We start from the raw sequence: 17646 nt of genomic DNA, 5'->3' as shown, positions 1-17646 counted from the left end.
GTCCCAGTCAACCTGAAATCACCCTATATATAGTTCAAATTGAGTAAAGAGCATTGTTTTTACAACTTACCAGATTGTTCGACCTCCTCACCTCACTTTCTTTTATCCCCGTTTCTATAAAGTATGAAGATGTATCGCACCGCTCCGGGCTCCACATATGATTTTGTCCTCATTGTTGTCACTACTAGAGCAAGCTCCTGATTCGTTAATGCGGTGCAAATATCCGCCAAATTGAGATTTTTCAACTTGCGCGATTCGTGTTTCGCTCGTCAAACGCTCAGTTCGCGCCTCCTCATTCGCACAATTCACACAGCAGAATGTCTTTTCGGGTCTTTGCATTGACTTAAAATGTAGACCACTCGTGCTTATCGCTTCATTTGCGTCTGGTGTGAACGCATCATTAGGGAGTGTCCGAATGCACTTTTGCTAGTTTAACGTTGGGACAAGCGGCACATAAAGGGTTGTCCCTCGTCTCTTAATGAGTCATGGGTGTGTTTTGGGCGTAACGTGCAATAAATAATAATAATAACAATTTGTTACATTTATATAGCGCTTTTCTAGGCACTCAAAGCGCTTTACATTGAAGGGGGGAATCTCCTCAGCCACCACCAATGTGCAGCATCACCTGGATGATGCGACGGCAGCCATTTTGCGCCAGAACGCTCACCACACATCAGCTGATTGATGGAGAGGAGACAGAGTGATTACGCCAATCATTATATGGGGATTATTTGGAGGCCATGATGGACAGGGGCCAATGGGCAAATTTGGTCAGGATGCCGGTGTTACACCCCTACTCTTTATCGCAGGACATCCTGGGATTTTTAACGACCACAGAGAGTCGGGACCTCGGTTTAACGTCTCATCCGAAGGACGGTGCTCTTTGTCAGTATAGTGTCCCCATCGCTATATTGGGGCATTAGGACCCACACAGACCACAGGGTGAGCACTGCCTGCTGGCCTTACTAACCATAGACATCATATAGATAGATGCCCTATCGAGCGCTACTGCCTATTGGCACGGTCGAGCCGTGGAGCCGCCATCTTGATCCGGTCGCCAGCTCCACTCAGTGTAACTTGTTTGCCAGGCGCAGTGAGCTGTCAGCGCATTTAATTAATCACATCTCACTGAATACCTAACCGATTTTAACGTGGGGTTTTTTGCTGCAAAGGTCATTAATGTAGCTATGATACAGGACACATGGTTCAGCGTATTTTAATATTCTTAAGCCATATTCGGATGGTAATTGTTTCTCGTGGGGTCGTAAGGTATTTTTCGGATGCATTTTAAAGATCTAAAGCCTACACTTTTATTACTAAAATGCTGGAAAGTATTTACAAGAATAATCTTTCATCACCACTTGAAAGAGAAAGAGAAAAAAAACACTTAAACATTTGAAATGAGCCGTTATTTCCGCTCATTTTTAAAATTACTTTTTTTTTAAACAAGACATTTAAATAAAATAATAATGTCTTATTATTAAATATGATTTTTTAAATTCTTTTTATTCCAAGCATATGACATTTTTACAGCAGACAATCATTTGAATTACCACGTGAGCAGTGTTTCCCAGGTGCGGAGGAACACTCGCTCCTCTACCGGGAATATATCGCCATCCGAATAGACTAGTTTTATCACTGAGGTGGCATGCAAATGTATTTTACAGACGTCCACATGAGAAACAATTACCGTCCGAATAGGGCTATAGTGGGCTTAACAGTTACATAATATTCTGATACAAGATATAAAGTGTCCAGACGTCCAAAATCAAAATATGTGATATAGGATATACGGGGATTTATAAAACCACACAATATATATATGATAAAGAAGCAGAAACAGAGAGTTGAAGTAAAATAAGATATTTGAAACATAACAGCAGGTTCATAAGTTGAAACAATTTATAATGATTTGACACACACACACACACACACACACACACACACACACACACACTAAATATATAATATTCTGATAAAGTTCCGGCATCAGCCTTTGTGATTGGGATTGTTCTGTTCGCCTTCATCTGCAACACAACGACAGTTATTATGCCCGGTCAGCAATGCATGTATTAACTTCAGATTGGATTGTGTTGGTACTAATAGGCACATAATGTTACCAAACGCTAAAAGTAAGTTTCGTGCATCTAACAAGTGCTTTCTAACATCTTTTTGATCTGAATAGTAACTTAAGTTATGTGGAAAACACGTGAGTTGAGGGAGATACATAGCTTAGCTAACATTAGCTAGCTACGATTTCAGTACAGTACTATCAAAGATCCTTGCTCCTTCTCAATTATCTGGATTTAAGGACAAAATACAACCAATAGTACGATGGCAAAGTTAAATCTTACTTGTGAAAAGTAATCCCGCGAGCCCTACCTGTGATGGTTCGCCGGTTAGAACAGGAAAATGCTGCACAGTGCTCTGGCATCTTAACTGCTGCTATGCAACGAAACTAGGAGTACGACCGGTTCAAAATGGCCGCCGCAAATCTCGGCGCCCAGCAGCCAATAGGGCGTCTACCTATATGATGTCTATGTTACTAACAGCTCTACCAGCAGCTCCTGGTTTTCCCATTTGGTCTCCCATCCAGGAACTGACCATGCTCAGCCCTGCTTAGCTTCAGTGGGAAACCAGACTTGGGCTACAGGGTGATATGGCTGCTGGTTAAACTTTACTTGATTGGTGAATAAACCAATCAGTCTGTTCTCCTTTTCCCTTTAAAAGCCAGTTGTGCTCAGACCATGAGCGGATTCATCATATGAGAGGATTAGTGAAGGATCATGTGACACTGAAGACTGGAGTAATGATGATAAATTCAGCTTTGATCACAGGAATAAATCACACTTTTCTATATATTCACATAGAGAACAGATGATTTTTATCAAATAAATGCAGCCTTAATGAGGACTTCTTTCAAAAACATGAAAAATAGTAATGTTTCTAAACTTTGACCTGTACTGTGTGTATATACAAACGATGAAGTGTGCTTGTTTACACATAATATATTTGTGTATAATTATATATACACTCATATAATTATGAAATATTTGCATGTATATATTGAATATATATTAATATAATATATAAATGTAACAGTTCTTTATATTCTTACATATAAACGTGTGTGCATGTTCATATATATATATATATATAATAATAATACATTTTATTTATAATGCACTTCATATTAAACAAAATCTCATAATATATATATATCTGAATACACAAAGTACACACACATTTTATGTAAACAAACCCGTTTAATCGTTTGCATGTGCAGAATATATGCAGATAAAGTAGGATGCATTATCAACTTTTAATTGATTTAATAAATAAATAAATAAAAATATAAAAATAATAATAATAATAAAAAAAAAAAATATATATATATATATATATTAATAAATTATAAATATTTTGTATTTATGATAATTATGCTGTTTTAAAATATTTATACTAGTTATTCTAGTAAAATAAAGAAGCAAAGTGCAGGTAATAGAATTAAGTTTATTTTGCTGATCTGTAGAAAAATTAGTGCTATTATATATTTTTTATTTTAGCATCAACTAGGACTTCAGTAATTCTGTTGCACGTGTCAGACCCTTCTTCCTCCTGTATATAAAATGAAGCGAATGCAACTTTCTGACGTGATGTCTTCTTTCGGAAGGTTCTGGATCCCAACATGGACCTGCGGACGGTGAAGCACTTCATCTGGAAAAGCGGCGGCGACCTGACGCTTCACTACCGGCAGAAATCCACGTGAGGTCTCGCAGCGGATCCGTTCATAAACACGTCACAATCAAAGCACTCGCTCACCTGCACTTCGGGAGATCGCTGGAGAAACGCTCACGGGTGGCTCAAAGATGGAAGTTTGAGTTTCCTGTTCGTTTCTTCTTTTCTCTCGGCATGAATTCTCTCCGGACGGATGCCATACTGAACATGTCCGACTGCTCCAGTTGCTCCAGTTTTTTTCCCCCCGCCTCTCTTCTCATTTAACATTCCAGTGATGTGTTTGTTGCCAATGACGTCATCAAATCCCTCTCGGAGAATGACCGGAAACCCGAGTCGAAAGCCGAGGATTGCGTCTGGAACTGGTCTAAAACAATCACGAGTGTGTGAACGCCGCGGTTTCCCATGATGCATCTCCCTCACTAACGTGCTGCGATCATCAATGCATCCACGTTTGTACATATATTGTAATTATTTTGTAGTCGACTTGAACTCGAGTTGGAGATTAGGAGGTTTTTATTTACTTTTTCTTTTTTTAAGATGATGTACGGTATCTTCGGAAAAAAGGTGCTTTTTCATGTCAAATATGATGACGGAAGTGTAGAGAGGGAAAATACTCATAACAATAAGCGGTAATGTTTTTTTTAAAAAAAAGGAATAATTCTCCCAAAATTGAAAATTCTCATGCATTTGTTAAATTTTTAATTATGAAACATATGCTGTTGTTATATGGAAAAGACCTGCATGAAAAATAACAGCATATTGGTTAAAAAAATTATTTTCCTCTTTCCTTCCTGTGCATGGATGGAAAATACACAAAAACGAATATATATATAATATGAACTATTGAAGGATTACTTTTATGCAAGTTCTGCAAACGTTTGTCAATCATACAAAGATTTGCACAGTGTTCTAGCAAAATGTATTCATGTATATATTTGGTCTTAAAGACGAATTAGATGATAATTATAGTAATACAAACCCATCAGAAACTAAACCGAGCGTCTCCACCCCCTGTATTTAAGCTTCCTGTGTTAATTGTAATTATATGCAGTATATTTTGGGTAAATAACAGCTTAATAAATGAACCAATAATGAATGAGTTTTTCTTGATCCGGGTGTGTGTTTGAATGAGATCCTGTTTAACGTCCTCCTGATGTTTACTAGAGATCTGGTTTTACAGGCTCGTCTGGTTATTAAAGAACTGAAATAAACTGAAATGTATTATATCCTCCTTGAACGCATTTGTATGATTTATTATCCTGATAAAGATCTTAAGCGACAGCCATACATTAGGTTAGTGTTTTAATCACACTCGGCTAATGATGTGCATCGCATCCTCTATTGGTGTATATTAAACATCTGTATATTTCTCATTTTTTCAGAAGCGGAAAACAAGTGTGCGCATTTGCATGTGTCAATATTTCAGAGGTAAGCATGAAATGTTTGTGTTAATCACATGACGCATGTTTGTGTGCAGAGTTCTCTTGCCCTTTTATTATAATGTAGAATAAATTCAAGTCAAATAAGGTTCAATTTCACTTCTAAATTTACTCTTCTGCCCCAGCTAAGCACAAGCATTTGAGCAGTGTACAGTTTGTGTGTGTGTGTGTGTGTATATGTATGTGTGTATATATATATTATTAGACATTCAGAAATTAATGAGCTTCATCCGCTTTCCTGAGATATTACTGTATAACATACAATCACCAATGAAAATAAGGACAGTTAAGAAGAAAATAAAAACGACAATAATTCAATTTAATTGGAAATGTTTTTATGAGACTCTTCTGCTCACCAAAGCCCTATTGGGCGGTGATTGTTTCTCGTGGGGTATTTTCATCACTGATGGGCTAGTCTGTGATTTTATTGCCGTGTGAATCCAGAACGTCAGTGTTTTTCTCCCTCCACCCGTGTAAAAATCCCCGGCCGAATGACCTCCTGTTTTTTTTGACAAACACAAGGTCGTGTGGAGCTTTAAATGCCGTCTGAATCCACATCTCTGAGTTTTCAAGAAGAGATCGCGTCTAAATTCACTGTCTATATCCTTTTTGACCCCTGCGGGGCACCGTACGGCTGTCATTCGGATGCATTTTAAACATTAGACTTTTATTACTGAAATGCTGGCACGTATTTACAAGAGCAATATATTTCATCACCGCATGAAGAGTAAAGAGAAGAAAAGCACGTAAAGATTTGAGACGGGCCGTTATAACAGCAGATTATATCAGTTAGAATAACCACCGCTTTATGATCACCTCGTGTCAATAAGAGGCTGTGTTCACTTATTTCTGCTCATTTCCATGTGGAATAAAATGACATCCTTTATTTTAAGATCAAATAAAAGACAGAAAACCATTTGAACTATGTGTGTCTATATATCTTCCTGTTTTTAAACTGATTTAAATAATAATCAGGATATTATTTTCCTATATTAAATTTGATATGCATTTATTCTTATATTACACCAAGCATATGACATTTTATTAACAGCAGACAGTCGTGTTATTGAGCAGGTGAGCAGCGAGTTCCCGATCCGAATGCACGAGTTTATCACTGAGGTGACTGCACATGTATTTTACACACGCCAACGTGAGAAACAATTACCGTCCGAATAAGGCTCAAGACTGCATTTATTTGACCAAAATACAGTAAAAAAAGGTGAAATATTAATATTTAAATGTAAATGAGCTGTGATCAAAGCTGAATTTATCATCATTACTCCAGTCTTCAGTGTCACATGATCCTTCACTAATCATTCTCAGATGAGGATCTGATGATCAACACACATTTAGGATTATTATCAGTGTCGAAAACTGTTCATATTTGTGTGGAAACTGATACATTTAATTTTTCAGGATTCTCTGATGAATAGAAAGCATTTAGTTGAAACAGTACTTTTTGTAATATTTAATAATTTCATGTCTTTTTTTAAATCAATGTAATGTGCCTTTGCTAAATAAAAGTATTAATATATTTCTTTCACTTTATTTTTTTTTAAATCTTACTCACCCCATTTTGAATGGCAATGTAATAATACATTTTATTTTTAACGCACTTTATATTAAACAAAATCTCAGTGCTACAGATTTAAAACAATAACAATAAAATAAATAATAAATAAATAAATTAAAACTGAAACAAAAATAATTAAGAAGTATCATGATTTCCCAAAAAATTACGAAATAATAATTAATCAGCTAACACATTTCAAAATTGATGAGAAGAAATAATCTTAGAATGATTAGTGAAGGATCATGTGACACTGAAGACTGGAGTAATGATGATAAATTCAGCTTTGATCACAGGAATAAATCACACTTTAATATATATTCACATAGAGAACAGATGATTTACACTGGAGTAATATTTCAAACTTTTTACTGTATTTTTGATTACATAAATGCAGCCTTTTTAAGCAAATTTCCAAACTGTGTACTCTGTGTGTGTGTATATATATATATATAGATATTATATTAAAATTATATTTGTATGCATATATGTATGTGTGTGTGTGTATATATATATATATATATATATATATATATATATATATATATATATATATATATATATATATATACGCATGCATGCATGCAAATATAATTTTTCCAGGTTTTTCTTTAGTTTTGGAGTGAAACGCACTATAAACATTTTATGATGTTCACACTATAGCAGATGAAGATGTAGTTTCTCAATATTTTATGTGTGCAAACTGAAGTTCCACACTCTTTTAAGCGTGTTTTCCTGTGCGTTCTTGCATGTCGGCGCTCTACAACAGCAGTGAATGTTTCCGAGAAGTTCTCCGGCGCTTCAACAGATTTGATTAATTCTACCGCAGCCGGTAAAACTCCTGTAATCTGGCCCTAACGCCACCCTGAGCACATCCTCACGAAACCGTGCGTCTCAGCTGATTCTCATGTAGATGTCACATCCTCGTCCTCCCTTAGCTCCATGTTTAAGATCACAGGAGGCGTCTGGATCCCTGAATCGTCCTCCTGGACCGCTGTCGAGATCCTCAGCCTGTCTTCAGACCGACCTTCACAAGGGAATAATGTGGCACGTGAGCAGAGGAGAGACGAGCATCATTGGCTTTAAAGGTATTTTTCTGTTCAGAAAGGCTTTGTGTTGATTGTTTTTATTAGGGCTGTGCAATATATCAAAATATCGCAAATGTACACATCGCAATATGCATATCGCAATGGCACACAATATCTGAATGATTTTAATAGCTTACTTCAACATTGTGAAAAGTGTACTGGGCACGACTGTTACTTATGGCTCCTTGCAGTCTTGCACTGTCTGCTATCTGACACACACAGCGAAACGTCTTAAAGTGACAGGCGGCTAATACAGCTAACCTGCCGCTGTATGTCAAACAACAGAAGAACAAGAGAAAATCACTCCGTGCTCTCGGCTGAATAACCTTTGTAGCTTTATTATGTATCAGTGCATATTTAATTCAAGTGAAGACTACTGTTTTTATTTTTAATAACAGATTAATAAAAAATAAAATTAATCGTCCACTCCTAGTTCAGGAGTCTTTGTTAACCTGCATGTTCTAGATGTTCAGTTTTAGGTTGATATAACTATATATAACCAAATCAAGCAAAGAAGTTTTGGTATGTAAATATTTGCATTACGTTATTTGCTCGTTTACATTGGTGTTAAAATTATATTGTCAGATTTGTGACATACATTTTTGCTAAAACACTGCTGGTCACTTTCAGAAGTTGTAGCGATGCTTTCTTTTCCCAGAAAGAATGTGAAACACAAATACTATCACTCTCATACTTTTTAAAAATATAATTTAAATAGATTTTAAACACTAATAGCAATAGGGTATCGCATATCGAATTATTTAAGAAGATATTGCATATCGCACTTTTCTTCAATATCGCACAGCCCTAGTTTTTATTATTCTATATTTTTACTTATTCATTTTTGTTATTTTCCCTTTTCCATCGTAGCACTTTGAGATTCTTCGGAATGAAAAGTACATTACAAATAAAATCTAATACCCACTAACAAAATGTGGCTTTGAGATCTGTCCAATACTTTGCATTTGGAATTTTTTTTTGATATTTGTTGAAGGATAATCTCAGGTTTTTATAATATTTGGCAACCGTTAATAGACTTCTTACAATCAGTATTTGTATAAACTCTTATTTTAGTTGCTACAAAATTGTATTCTACTTCCGCTTTTTCTTTTTGTCTTTTTTTGTTTTGTTTTTATTCGTTCTGTCTTGTTCTGGTTTATATGTATGCTTATACAAAAATATTTGAGCCTCCCTTATATTGTTGATTGAAAACTGTATAATATTAGCCTGGATGGCAGCTGAACTCAGCCCCGCCCACAACATCTGAGCTCAGATTTGGTCTGGACTCGATCCATAGAGGAGTAATTATGCCTGAACAGAAACGGTTCGGACCAATGAGATCATCAGGGCGGGCTTTAGCCGATGACGGACAGCTGATCAACAGAAACTGACCAATGAGATCATCAGGGCGGGCTTTAGCCGATGATGGACAGATGATCAACAGAAACTGACCAATGAGATCATCAGGGCGGGCTTTAGCCGATGACGGACAGATGATCAACAGAAACTGACCAATGAGATCATCAGGGCGGGCTTTAGCCGATGATGGACAGATGATCAACAGAAACTGACCAATGAGATCATCAGGGCGGGCTTTAGCCGATGACGGACAGATGATCAACAGAAACTGACCAATGAGATCATCAGGACGGGCTTTAGCCGATGACGGACAGATGATCAACAGAAACTGACCAATGAGATCATCAGGGCGGGCTTTAGCCGATGACGGACAGCTGATCAACAGAAACTGACCAATGAGATCATCAGGGCGGGCTTTAGCCGATGATGGACAGATGATCAACAGAAACTGACCGATGAGATCATCAGGGCGGGCTTTAGCCGATGACGGACAGATGATCAACAGAAACTGACCAATGAGATCATCAGGACGGGCTTTAGCCGATGACGGACAGATGATCAACAGAAACTGACCAATGAGATCATCAGGGCGGGCTTTAGCCGATGACGGACAGCTGATCAACAGAAACTGACCAATGAGATCATCAGGGCGGGCTTTAGCCGATGACGGACAGATGATCAACAGAAACTGACCAATGAGATCATCAGGGCGGGCTTTAGCCGATGACGGACAGCTGATCAACAGAAACTGACCAATGAGATCATCAGGGCGGGCTTTAGCCGATGACGGACAGATGATCAACAGAAACTGACCAATGAGATCATCAGGGCGGGCTTTAGCCGATGACGGACAGATGATCAACAGAAACTGACCAATGAGATAATCAGGGCGGGCTTTAGCCGATGATGGACAGATGATCAACAGTACCGTAATCATCACGTCATCAAAGGCTCTTGGATTATATTTGTTCTAATCCTAAACGGAGAGCTTGTTCGTATCTGCATCACCTTCACTATTTCTCTCAAAAATGATGATCATGTTGGGTAAGTACTCTGTGTCTCATTAAATTCTGTTTTTACAACACCGGCAAAGATCATTTATTCCAGCGCGCGTGCAGACAGATTCACATTCCTGGGTCTATATATCACATAATTGAGGTCGCTTCAACCCGTGGGAAAACCGCAGATTTGGCAACACAGTGCAGTTGAGTTCTGATTGGTTGAAGGTCTGTCCAATCGAGGTCTTTCCTGGTTGGTTTGAAACACGCCCCATAATCACAGCCCAATGGAGCATCAGACTCATATTCTGACTAGAGTTGAGTATGAACACGTCAGGCTAGTATAATGTATATATGCTAAGTATTTATTAATTTTTTTACAAAAAATAAATACAATCTATTATTATAATTATTTTGATGCTTACTCAAAGCAGATGCATCCTCACAGCTGCAGACGCCATTATCTTCATCCACTATCAAAGAGGAAGTGCCATCTGTAGTGGATGAATCCACACGTCTGGAGAGATCCAGAGCCGTCGTCTCAAACGTGTCTGTCAACAAAAACTGCTTTTGATCAGAGGTGGAGAGTAACTAAGAACATTTACTTTAGGATTGTAATCGAGTACACTTTTACTATCTGTACTTTACTTTTGAAAGACAAATATCATGTTGAAAGTCGCTTTTGCACACGGCCTATCAGTAATCGCTCTTGTAGAGACACGTGTCCTCAAGGATTTTCCAGCATTTTTTGAACACTCATCACTGATTTTATGGAGTAAAATGTATGTAATGGAGTTGTGTACTTTGTCCACCTCTGGTTTTGATGCCCTCTATTTTTTTGCACTATTTATTGTTCATCATATTCTGTAGGTGTATCACCACTGTTTGCTACCATATGAGATTGTTCTGATTACTTTATTATGTGTTAATAATAATGATAGCTTGATTTGAAGTGGCATATGATCATCTGACCCACCTGGAGATCTCTGGTGTGATTCTGAACCGAATCCATCAGCAGCGTCTGCCATCACGCCACGCTCCAACTCATCTAGCAATGACTGGAATCAGACTAATTAAAACTCTGCCCAAGAACATTTTCACCTTTATTTAGCATGTAGAGATTATAAACCCTGAATCGTCAGATGAAAAAGTCACAATTACCTTCTTTTTTTTTAGTCAAAATTTTTTGTTAGTCTAAAAATTGTGACTTTTCTTTTTTTTGAAAAGAGAACAAAGTCAGTATTGCAAGCTTTATAAACTCAAATTTGCAAGAAAATGTCAGAATTGTTTGTTTATATTTTGTAATTCGGACTGTCAGAATTGAGATAAAAAGCCACAATTACATTTTTTAGTTTATAAAATAAAAAAATGACATCGAGTTTATATCTAAACATTCTGATTGTTTTGCAAAAGGAGAAAAAAGTCAGTTTATAACTCAAAAGAGAAAATTAATTTTCTCACCTCAAAAGAGAAAATTAATTGTGAGTTTGTTTCATAGTTCTGGCTTTTTCTCTGATTTGAGGTTTAAACTCGGAATTGTGAGAAGAAAAAAATGTCAGAAGTCACAATTACCTTTTTTTTAATTGTGAGTTGACTGAAAATACTGACTTTTTTCATGGCAAAGAGAAAAAAGTCAGAATTGCAGATAATAAACTATAAAAATTGGAAGAAAGTCTGAATAGTGAGTTTATATTTCATAACTCCAAAAGCCATAATCATATAATTATAATATAAGTCATAATTATTATATATTATAGTCATACTTATAGTTATAAACTCACAATTGTGAGAAAATGTCAGAATTATTTATTTTGCAATTCAGACTCTCAAAAAATGTGGGTTTAAAGAAGAAACAAAGAGAAAAGTCAGTTAATAACTTGCATTTGCTAAAAAATATCATAATAATGAGTTTATATTGTGCAATTCAGACTTTTCCTCAGATTTGTGAGGTTTAAACTCAGAATTGCGTCAAATGTCGATTGTGAAATAAAAAATTTGCAATTACCTTTTTAATTTTTTATTCTATGGCAAAATGGTTTCTATTCGATACACATTGTTATGATGGGGAATCTTATGAAGAGTATATTTTGCTCAAAATATCAAATATAAATGGTAAAGCCTAATATAAATTTTAAAATGTTTTAAAGATATATATATATTTTTTCCTAAATAATATTTTCATAGCATTTTTGAGTGTAATATGAGCTGGAGATATACTGTGAGATCTGTGCTTCTACCTCAGACCAGCGTTTGTCCTCTTGGTGTCCAGATGTTGCAGATGCATTCTGGGATTGATCTGATGTGAACGGGCGCATGGGGATACGATGCAGGTACCCAAACCCAACGCCACAACCAAGACTGAGAATCACAAACAGGACACGTGTGAGTACAAATATATACTGTTTAAAATGCACCTATTATGCTTTTTGGGATATGACCTGTAATGCAGTGTATAAAATATATAATCGAGCTGTTTGTGAATGTAAAAGGTCTGCAAAGTTTTAAAGATAAATGGAGTTATTGATTCTGCACTGAAACAGGTCGTCAGTACTCCCAGTTTCACTTCCTGCTGTAACTAATTAGCATAATACCAGCCTCTGGTCTTGATTGGCTGAACTGCATCTCTTTGCTCCGCCCCTCAAACACTGTAGTTGTAGCTGAGACTGGAAGAGTTTGGTTGGTGTTGTTCATGTGGAGAAGATGCAAAGCATCCGAATTTACTACTATTTCCGGTCCAAATTCAAAGTACAGAAGTACTCTAAGGCTGATATTACCCACAACCCATTGCGAGTTTGACGTGATTTCGATTAGAACTACAAATGTGGATAAAAACGTTAAAAAAACTACAAACATGGCGGATGTGCGAGTCCAACGGTTAAGTAGAGAAGTTTAGATAAAGGTTTGAGTGATCATTTATCAGTATTTAACCTGACAAAAATATATTTATTCAGTGCTGTCCACATTATATTTCACCTGCAGCTGCATTGTGAACTTTTGTAATCACACGTTTGGCCATTAACTTTTAAATGCATCATTATATTTAAACTGCAAACACACGAGAGGAGTCTCTGCATTAAAGACACACACACGGCAGATCAACGAGCGGCTCCATTTCTCTCCGATACGGTAGGAGATTAAAATGAATGTGGAGGATTTGAACTGTGACGATGATTGACAGGGCAGTTTAACGGTTATGGGATGCTCGTAACTAAGCGACAGAATCCGTTAAAGATGACGAAGTAGTCCCGAAGCTTGCATACTCTTCTGCTGCAATCAAAAGTATATACCTTTTCTTCACAAAAAAGAGTACATACTTTCAGGACGTAGTATAAGTAGGCGAATTGAGACGCAGCATGTGTGTATCGTAGATTACATTTTTACTTTTTACATTTTTACTTTTATTAGTCTACTAATAAAGTGACTGATCTGCTCTGATTGGTCAGACTTTAAATTGCAATCTTCTATGATTATTGAAGAATGTGCACAACTAAGTAAGTTACAAGACATTAGAACACAAGGTCCTGTTTCAAAGTGCTGTAAAATGAAAAAGCATCAGAGCAGTGTGACTGTATTGTAGATGTACTGTAGTTTTGCTGACGGACGAACCTTCCCTCTCCGCCCCAGGCTGCATTAGGAGTGATCATCACTTCCCTACAGCGGTCACGGTGTGTGTTATAAACCAGCAGCTTCAGCGCCTTTCCCTCCGACGCCTCGATCAGAGAGAAGAAATCCTCCGACTGCAAACATTTACAGGCACTGAGATTTCATTTCACATTTATATGCACATCAAATGCAGTGTTTGAGGTGTAAAAATGACTCTAGAGTTTGATTCTGTATCAAACTGGCTTTGAATAAATCTTACTTCCTGCAACACCTGGTCTGCGCCAACAATGTAGTCTGAATAAGGCTTCAGTCCAGCCAGTTCAGCAGGAGAGTTCGGTTCTACATCCTGATAGAAAGTCAATTAAAACCAATTAAACAAACAACATCCTTGAAAAATAAATGCATACAGTGCAGCCCAAAAGTCTTAGTCTTGATAATCAGAATACCTTCAGCAAAAAAATCTCTTCTCTGATGACGAGGGCGGGGCAAACTGTCACTCACATGGGATCAGCCAATAGCAAACCACAGCCATCCAATCAGTTCCTCTCAGACAAAATCAAGCCACGCCCTACTTTTGTTCTTGTGTGTGTGAGCGTGTGCGAGCTAGCGTGTATGTGAGCGAGCGAGTGAATGTGTTTAATAAATTATACCTTATGGTAAAGTATTTTTTAAATGAGTACTCATTTAAATTTATGTATTATTATTATAACACGATTATTATAATATAATTATTTATTATATTATTATTATTATTATTAATTAATTTATTTATTATTATAGCACTGCTCTGTGAAATACCTGATTCTGATTGGTCAATCGCGCATTCCACCGGTACGTTATTTCCAGATAACACCCGCTCATCCGGGTACTACGAGTTATCTTGACCGGTTCTACTTCTGTGCTTAACGCTGGCGCCATCTTGTGGCTTAAACAGCCGTGGGTTACAATGGAAGACTTCAAGGCGGGTTTCCTTTATAACGTTTTAAATATGGATATTTTTCTGTCACAAACGCATCGATTGGAATCAGAAGGCTCTATTAACCCATCGGAGTCGTGTGGAGCACGTTATTTGACGGACAGCTGCATTTTTTATGGACTTCAAAAACAGCTCCAACTACTGCTGGGATTAACGTTAGCCTGGACTTTTTAAATATAACTCTGATTGTATTTGTCTGACAGAAGAATGTCATAAACACCTATAATGACTTGAGGGTGAGTAAATCATAGGCTTGGTTTCATTTTTGGCTGAACTAACCCTTTCAGCATTCATTTTCAACATTTAGCAGCGATAGATAAAGGCTTAAAGCAGGTTGGAACTGTTTTTCTTCGCGGAAGCTTTGCGTAAGAGCTAATAAAATATTTAATCTCAAGACAATATTTTGTGTCTAATTTATTTGAGACTAGTAGCCGTGTAATAAGCGGGATAATGTCCACCCAGCCGGTTGTTATCTCAGAATAAACCCCTTCAGAGTGACGCTCCGCTTCGCCTCGGGGTCCTGATCACTCTGGAGGGGTTTATTCTGCGATAACAACCGGCTGGGTGGACATTATCCCTTACTTAATAATTATAAAATAAATATAATAGTAATTTTCAATAGAGTCTGAGACTTTTGGACTGATTTAATGGCTTTAAATAAAAAAGCCTCTCACCAACACATGCCAGACGTTGTGATTGGCCCCTTGGAAAGAGCAGAACTTGACGCTGGCCCCCAGTAAGCCCTGACCGCCCCACATGTTACTGGGCACGACCTGCAGCTCGCGGATCCTCATCACTTTACTGCTGTACACCTCCAGCTTCACCGGCTTCTCCACGTTCGCCTTCAGGAGGTCTTTCAGTGTGCTGCTTTCTTTATTCTGAACACACACACACGTTTGTTTTTGTGAAATGTGGGGACATCCCACAGGCGTAATGGTTTTTATACTGTACAAACCGTATTTTCTATGATCTTACACTGCCCCTACCCCTAAACTTACCCAACACACACACACACACACACACACACACACACACACACACTGCCCCTAAACCTTCCTATCACAGGAAACATTCTGCATTTTTACTTTCTCATAAAAACTCCTCCTGTGTGATTTATAAGCCTTTTGAAAAGTGGGGCCATGGGTAATGTCCTCATATTTCACCCTCTCCTGTAATACCTGTGTCATACCCATGGCATTATACACATTTGTGTCCTCACAAAAACATGCCCACACACACAGGCGTCTGAAATGGCCAGAGATGGAGGAGTTTAGATCTCACCAGTCTGGTGTGTCCAATAGACAAAATAAAATCGAAGAAAGGCTCCAGGCCGGCTCGCTCTGCTGGAGAATTCTCCTGGATCTGGGAATTAAAGAGGAATATTATGGAAGAGACCATGATGCTTCTGTAAATCATAATTATGACAAAATTAACATACCAAGCCGAAATTGAGTCATATTAAGAAAATTGTCATACTTAAATTTAAAAAAAAATACAATTATATTTGTATGTGCCATCATTTGGAACTGATCCAGAAATCGTCTTAAAGGAAAATCATTTAGGATTTTAAGTCCCCTGTTTTTACCAAGTGACAATATTATATTTTAATAATCTTGAATCCGAATAGCTTCATCTCTTCTCTGACGATGATGAGGGTGGGGCAACTTGTCAATCACATGATCAGCCAATAGCAAACCACAACCATCCAATCGATTCCTCTCAGACAAAATCAAGCCCCGCCCTACTTTTGTTCTTGTTTGAGAAGCATTTCACTCGATATACGGCACAACAGATAAGAAAAGATTATCGAAACTTCTTTTTCATGCCGGCTTAAATTCAAAGGCAAAACAAGTTCATTTTTTTATCCCATGGACGGATATTTTTCTTGTTTTAAGGATAGTCACTTTTAATACATTTTATTGCAAAACAAGACTTAATATCTTCAGTCATTTTGCTTCTTAAGTAAATGTATCTTGATTTAAGAATGTTTAGATTAGTGCTGTCAAATCCATTATTCACATCCAAAATAAAAGTTTGTGTTTACATAACACGTGGGTGTACTGTGTATAATTAATTATTATGGATATACATACAAATTCATGTATATATTTCTTAAATGTGTATATTCGTGTGTCTGTATACATCCATAATAATTATACAGAGTACACCAACATATACAAATGTTGTCATAATAAGAAAATTGTCATACTTAAATATAATTGAAAAAAGTCAAAATTATTTGTGTCCCATCATTTGGAACCAATCCAAAAATCTTCTTAAAAATATATTAGGATTTGAAGTCCCCTATTTTTCCAAGTTACAATATTCCGATTAATACTCTAATAAACAGAATTCGAAGACATTTTGTATTTTTCAATCCTGTGACACTTGACGCTTGACAAACCTTTAGGTCGTGTGTTATTTACTTTATCAGACCCTGTTCATGGCTGATTCATTAGACTCAATGTCTAACTAAACGCGATATAATGACTAAAACAGCTGTTATTAATGTCGCACTCACCGCGTGCACGTGATATCCGCCCTCTGCAGCAAACACACTCTGGATCAAACCCATCATGAACTGCGGACAGCCGGTGAACGAACAGCAATCCTACTACAGCCAAGCTCTGCTCATGAATATTGATTAGTACATGAGGACGTTGCTTAGTAACCTTCCTGAAGCTACTCATTAATATTCATTAGAATGCCTGCTTTTAGCCAATCACGTTACTCTGTCTGAGCGACTCTTGACGTCAAGCCTTCGCTATAGTAGGATCCGTTCGTTCGCTTTTCTTTAATTAATTTTTTTAACTATTTCTACTTTATTAAAGCAAGCATTAACAAGACGAAAATGAAATATAACAGTTTGGGATAC

General features: G+C 37.1%; 3 protein-coding genes across 8 annotated transcripts in view; 2 read left to right on the top strand and 1 right to left on the bottom strand.

Annotated features, from left to right (window-relative positions):
- The window catches only part of wdr48a (WD repeat domain 48a), a 42304-nt gene extending 37340 nt beyond the window's left edge, over positions 1-4964 (top strand). For all 4 annotated transcript variants that reach the window (XM_067434429.1, XM_067434427.1, XM_067434428.1 and 1 more), the window contains one exon: positions 3674-4964. In XM_067434429.1, the coding sequence (XP_067290530.1) occupies positions 3674-3769 (96 nt within the window). In that variant the 3' untranslated portion in view covers positions 3770-4964. The remainder of the gene's footprint in view (positions 1-3673) is intronic.
- Positions 4942-17646, top strand: part of ttc21a (tetratricopeptide repeat domain 21A) — a 39567-nt gene continuing 26862 nt past the window's right edge. Inside the window, exons 1-4 of one of the 3 annotated variants that reach the window (XM_067434423.1) lie at positions 4942-5031; positions 5121-5166; positions 7686-7835; positions 12462-12574. In XM_067434423.1, the coding sequence (XP_067290524.1) occupies positions 12517-12574 (58 nt within the window). In that variant the 5' untranslated portion in view covers positions 4942-5031; positions 5121-5166; positions 7686-7835; positions 12462-12516. Of the gene's footprint in view, positions 5032-5104; positions 5167-7685; positions 7836-12442; positions 12575-17646 lie in introns of those variants that run through there. The other 2 variants (XM_067434422.1, XM_067434424.1) reach the window with 2 other exon arrangements.
- On the bottom strand, positions 7353-17372 carry gorasp1b (golgi reassembly stacking protein 1b). Its single transcript, XM_067434430.1, has 9 exons — positions 17293-17372; positions 16053-16133; positions 15446-15649; positions 14055-14141; positions 13799-13929; positions 12430-12550; positions 11169-11250; positions 10618-10743; positions 7353-7774 (listed from the first exon to the last, which is right to left on the bottom strand). The coding sequence occupies exons 1-9, from the start codon at positions 17347-17349 to the stop codon at positions 7653-7655; spliced, it is 1011 nt and encodes a 336-aa protein (XP_067290531.1). The 5' UTR covers positions 17350-17372; the 3' UTR covers positions 7353-7652.

Source organism: Pseudorasbora parva, chromosome 24, assembly GCF_024679245.1.
Source record: "Pseudorasbora parva isolate DD20220531a chromosome 24, ASM2467924v1, whole genome shotgun sequence".
NCBI classification, from domain to species: domain Eukaryota; kingdom Metazoa; phylum Chordata; class Actinopteri; order Cypriniformes; family Gobionidae; genus Pseudorasbora; species Pseudorasbora parva.
The sequence above is the reverse complement of the archived record's forward strand: the minus strand, read 5'-3'. Positions and strand labels throughout refer to the sequence as shown.